At 38.0% G+C, this 5,183-nt stretch overlaps 1 protein-coding gene across 1 annotated transcript; it reads right to left on the reverse strand.

The window, feature by feature from the left end:
* Positions 1–2,301: 2,301 nt before the first annotated feature.
* Positions 2,302–2,814, reverse strand: LOC123239162 (glyceraldehyde-3-phosphate dehydrogenase-like). Its single transcript, XM_044666430.1, has one exon. It carries the CDS (start codon positions 2,806–2,808, stop codon positions 2,491–2,493), a length of 318 nt encoding a protein of 105 aa, XP_044522365.1. The 5' UTR covers positions 2,809–2,814; the 3' UTR covers positions 2,302–2,490.
* Between the last annotated feature and the right edge of the window lie 2,369 nt (positions 2,815–5,183).

Consider the following 5,183-nt stretch of genomic DNA (forward strand, 5'->3'; position numbering starts at 1 on the left):
ATATAGCTAGTATCTGAGAGAGGATTTGAACCTAGATCTTTTTTTATTCCAAATCCACACTGTTCACTAGATGAAAGAAGGCAACTGTGGCTTAGTGGTTAAGAGCACTGTGCTTGGAGTCATGAAGACAGGACTTCAAATCCACTATCAAACACTTCTTAACTGTGTGACCCTGAGCAAGTCAGTTAACCTCCGATTGCCTGAGTAAAGGATTCACTAGGGAAGGAAAAGACGAACCATTACTTCCTTGCCAAGAAAGCCCCATGGATAGCTTTAGTCCATGGAGTTGCTAAGTCTGAAATGATTGAACAAGAATAAAAGATTAAAGAAAGCCTAGATAAGTGGTGCTTTTCAGACTGACTTCCATAACTCTACTAAAGAAGAATCCAGTTCCATAGCAAATCATTTTTTAATTAAATAATCCAAGTTGGGATCTAACGCAAAATGGACAAAGTTCTGAGTTTAGAGATCCTTTGCTTTCCTTTTATGTGTCTCAAGCAACTCTTCAGGATTTCTTTACTATGTTCTTGACATGTTCACTGTGCTGTTATTAGATATTTCAATTCCATAGCCCTCTTTCCTCCCCCCCCCCTTTTTTTTAAACCCTTACTTTCTATCTTATTAACAACTCTAAGACAAGGGCCTAGAAGTGTGATTGATTCCAAGGCAGAAGAATGATAAAGGCTAGACAATTTGGGGTTATGTAACTTGCCCAGGTTCACACAGATAGGAAGTACCTGAGGCTAGATTGGAGCCCAGGCCCTACAGATTCTAGGCCTGCTACTCCATCCACTGAATCACCTTGCTGCCCCCTTAATGCCTTCTTCTCACTGATCTTAATCTCTACGTATATTTTACTTGTCCTTTCTGGAATTTAAGCTCCCCAAGGCTAGGGACCCTATCTTATTCATCTTTGTCTCTCATCCAACAGCCTGGTACAATGCATTGCACACAGCAGGTGCTTCATAAGTAAATGAATCAATGAAGTTAATTTTTCAACACAAAAGCAATAAATAAAAAATATTTTTTCTGGCTTTGCCAGTTTGACTGAAGCCTCTTCATTTCTTTGCTTTGTGGGATGAAGGGATAAATGTTCTTTGAGTCCCTCTTCACTATACTGCCTTTCTTCCTTTTTCCTGACCAATCATCCTTCAAATTCTCAAAATAAGAAAATCAGGCCATAACTCTTCCAGAATACAACTACTATCTTTTGGGGCTGAACCTGTGTATAAATATGGCCCTGGCTATCAGTTAAGATCCATTGAGGAGAGAGAGAGATCATTGTTAAATTATTTGCTAAGTTACTTCTAACTTCTTGGAAAGTTAGAATGTTTCTATAAGCAAAATCTGGTTCTCAAATTAGATCAGTTTGAAAGTTTATGAGATTGGGTGGCAGATGGGTGGCTCAGTGGATTGAGAGCCAGACCTAGAGATGGGAGATCCTAGGTTCAAATCTGGCCTCAGACAATTCCTAGCTATGTGACCCTGGACAAGTCACTTAACCCTCATTGCTGAGCCCTTAATTATCTTCTGCCTTAGAACCAATTTGAAGTATTGATTCTAAGGTGGAAAGTAAGGGTTAAAAAAGAAAGTTTATGGGATTACAAGCCAATAAGTTTAGTAGAACTTTACTTTTCTTTCATGGGATTGTGGGACCCAATCAAAAAGAATAATTTCCAAAGACTTTTGACTTTATGGTATTCACATCTACTAAAGGAAGTCCTTAGCCTATGGCTAAAATGACAACATATTGTAATGACATAGAATAGTAAGGCCTTTAAAAGGGCATAACTCATATACCTTTAAATGCCCTTTAAAGCTTTGGATTTTTTAAAAAAAGTTGAAGCAATTATGCTATATAATAATAATGAATAACTTAGGTAGCATGACAAATAGATTTCATTATTTTTTTCTTTCTACATAATAGAATGCAATCTAGCACACATCATCTCCTGTGTTCTGCCTTTGCATGAGCTAGCCATATGACCGGAATGCCTGGTGTTCTTGCCTTAAAGTCTCTCAAGTACTCTCTTCTGCAGAAGACCTTTGTTGATTCCCCCAACAGCTAGTGTCTTCCCTCTCAAACTATGTTGTAGTCAATTAATTTACACTTACTTTCCTGATATACTTTATATTTGTATTCTGCATACTTATATATGTATTTGTTGTATCCCTATTAGAATGGAAGCTCCTTGTGAGGAGAGATTATTCCATTGTTTATACTCAGATCTCCGATGCCTAACATGTGGTAGGTACTTAACATATGTTGAATGAAATATTTTTTTTTTTTGCACTGAAGGTGATGACTTTATTGATGGTACACAACATAGGACTATGCTCCTCCCCCCACTACAGGGGTGCCTGGGGCAGGGATGTGAAGAGGGCATGGGATCCCCAGCACAGGGACATAGGTTATTATGGATGTGGGCTCCCCAGTGGTGGAACTACTCTTTTTTGGCTGGGGATGAAGATCCATCATGGCTTTCCACTTTACTCCTTGGTGGCCATGTACTTCATGAGGTCTACTACATGGTGGCTGTAACCGTACTCATTGTCATACCAAGAAATGAGCTTGACAAAATGGTCGTTGAGGGCAATGCCAGAGCCAGCATCGAAGGTAGAAGAGTGGGTGTCGCTGTTAAAGTCACAGGATACTACCTGGTCCTCTGTGTAGCCCAAGATGCCCTTTAAGTTCCCCTCTGCAGCTTGCTTCACCACCTTCTTAATATCGTCATATTTGGCAGCTTTCTCTAGGCGGCAGGTCAGATCCACCACAGACACATTGGGAGTAGGAACACGGAAGGCCATGCCTGTGAGCTTTGTTGAATGATATTTAAAATACTTCATTTTCCCCACTTTTGATGGACTTACATAGATATACCTGTATCAGAAGACATTTCTCTGTGTCATTTCATCTCATCATGAAAACATTGATGTTACCAATACAAATACTGATAAAGATTCTTCTTAGAGTTCTTTCAATTCCACTGGAAAGGAAATTCATTGATAGCCTACAGCCATAGGGCTTCCAGACCTCAATGCAATCTCAGCAGGCCCACCTAATTTCTATATATGATCATTCCAGGATCCTTTTAGTCTCTTGGCTGTCTAAGAAAATAGAAATGTCATACTAGGTTAAAGTAATTAAGACCTGTGTTTTTGTCTCTGATAATAGGACCAAGGGTCACTTTGTTAGAGGGTGTAGATATTCTTTTTCATGATATCAGTCTTAAAAAAAGATTAAGGATATTTCCCACATATCTCTATGTTCTGTTGATAACTCAGCTTAATTCTGTGATTTTCCTTAAATGCTTCTGCAAGTTATTTGCAGAAAACATATACCTCTCTTGGGGTCACAAGTTCCATAAATTTGCTCCCCATTATGTAGGAGACAATATGATATAAAGAAAAGGGTTCTGGTCTTAAAATCAAAACCATTTACCTACTAAAGGAGCCTATGCACATCACTTAATCTCTGTGCCTTAGTTCTCTTTTGTAAAATGGAGATGATGATATTTATATTATCTCCCCTTTAGGGTTGTTGTGAGGAAACTGAACCAAAGTAAATGTTAAAGTCCTATATAAATATGTTTGTATCAACAAGAGAGCAATTCCTTTTATTTGTCCTAAAATTTTCTCTTTCAACGTTTAAATGGTCCTATAATTCGAGTATATTGGCTTTGATTTTTTAAATTGTCAATTTCTCAAACAATTAGCATTTATTAAGTGATATGTTGTTATTGGTGTTGAAAATACAAATGAAAAAATGAAGCAGACCTTGTCTTCAAAGGGCTTACATTCCAATAAGGAAGACAAACTGTAGGCATATAAGGTTTGGTATATGCAAAATCTATACGTACACAGCAAATGCTAGATAATAGGGAGGGAGGGAAAAGGAGAAGCAGCAGCAGCTTGGCAGATTAGGTGAGACCTAATGTAGAGATGGCTTTTCAGCTAATTTTTTTTTTCTTAAGCCCTTACCTTCTTCCTTAGAATCAATCCTGTATATGGGTTCCAAGACAAAAGAGCCACAAGGGCTAGACAATGGAGGTTAACTGACTTGCCCAGGGTCACACAGCTAAAAAGAGTCTAGGGCCATATTTGAACCCAGGACCTTCTGTCTTTAGACCTGGCTCTCAATCCCCTGAGACACCCAGCTGCCCCCATAAGATTTGAGGATAACTAGAAGCTTGGTGGCACACCTGATTGAGTGCTAGGCCTGGAGTCAGGAAGATGAGTTCTCCTGAGTTCAAAACTGGCTTCAGATACTGGCTCAGTCACTTAAATCTGTTTGCCTCAGTTTCTTCATGTGTTAAAAAATGAGCTGGAGTAGGAATTGGCAAACCACTCCAGTTTTTTTGCCAAGAAATCCCCAAACAGGGTCACCAAGAGTCAGACACAATTGAAAACTGATCAAATGTAGAGATAGCATTTCAGCTAAGTTTGGAAGGGAACTAGCGAATTCTAGAAGGTAGAGTCAGAGAAGGAGTTCATTCTTTTCATAAGGACAACCAGTAAAAAAGGTATGGAAAAGGGAAATGCAATATCATGTGTGAGGAACAGCAAGAAGACCATTTTCTTTCGATATTTAAAAAGCTATCAGGCATAGACTTGCAACATGAAGGGTCCTAAAATGTCAGTACTCATAAAGACATCCTTCTGTTCTCTGGATCATTTTTACTTCTATTGCTCTGAACATTTTTGAGGGTTTTTGTTTTGTTTTGTTTTACTGTAAGGTGGGGGAAAGGACAAGAACTGCATGTGGCAAAATAGGCATGATTGAGACAAATGTATATTTTCAGATAATATGGTCTCCTTGATTTAAAGAACCCACAGGAAAGGATTATTCATATTAACTGAGACTGCCAAGTTAGCATTTAAGACTGGGAACAGAAAATAGCAATAGGTTATTGGTACACAGATCAGATATAAAGACCTCTTTCTCATATTGATTCATGCTTCCTTCAAGTCCCTTGGAACTTCATAATAATGCAAATTATTATGAATTACTGTGTGGTATTTTTTCCCTCTTCTTTTCAAAATACATTTTTGCATAACTTATTTTTTTTCAATGTATTTTTACCCTTCCCCCTTCCAGAGTCATCTCTTATAACAAAGAATAAAAAAAGAAGGAAAAAATTAGTGAAACTAACCAGCACATTGTAAAAGTCTGATATTATATA

The sequence above is a fragment of the Gracilinanus agilis genome, chromosome 3 (genome assembly GCF_016433145.1).
Source record: "Gracilinanus agilis isolate LMUSP501 chromosome 3, AgileGrace, whole genome shotgun sequence".
In the NCBI taxonomy this organism is placed as follows: Eukaryota; Metazoa; Chordata; class Mammalia; order Didelphimorphia; family Didelphidae; genus Gracilinanus; species Gracilinanus agilis.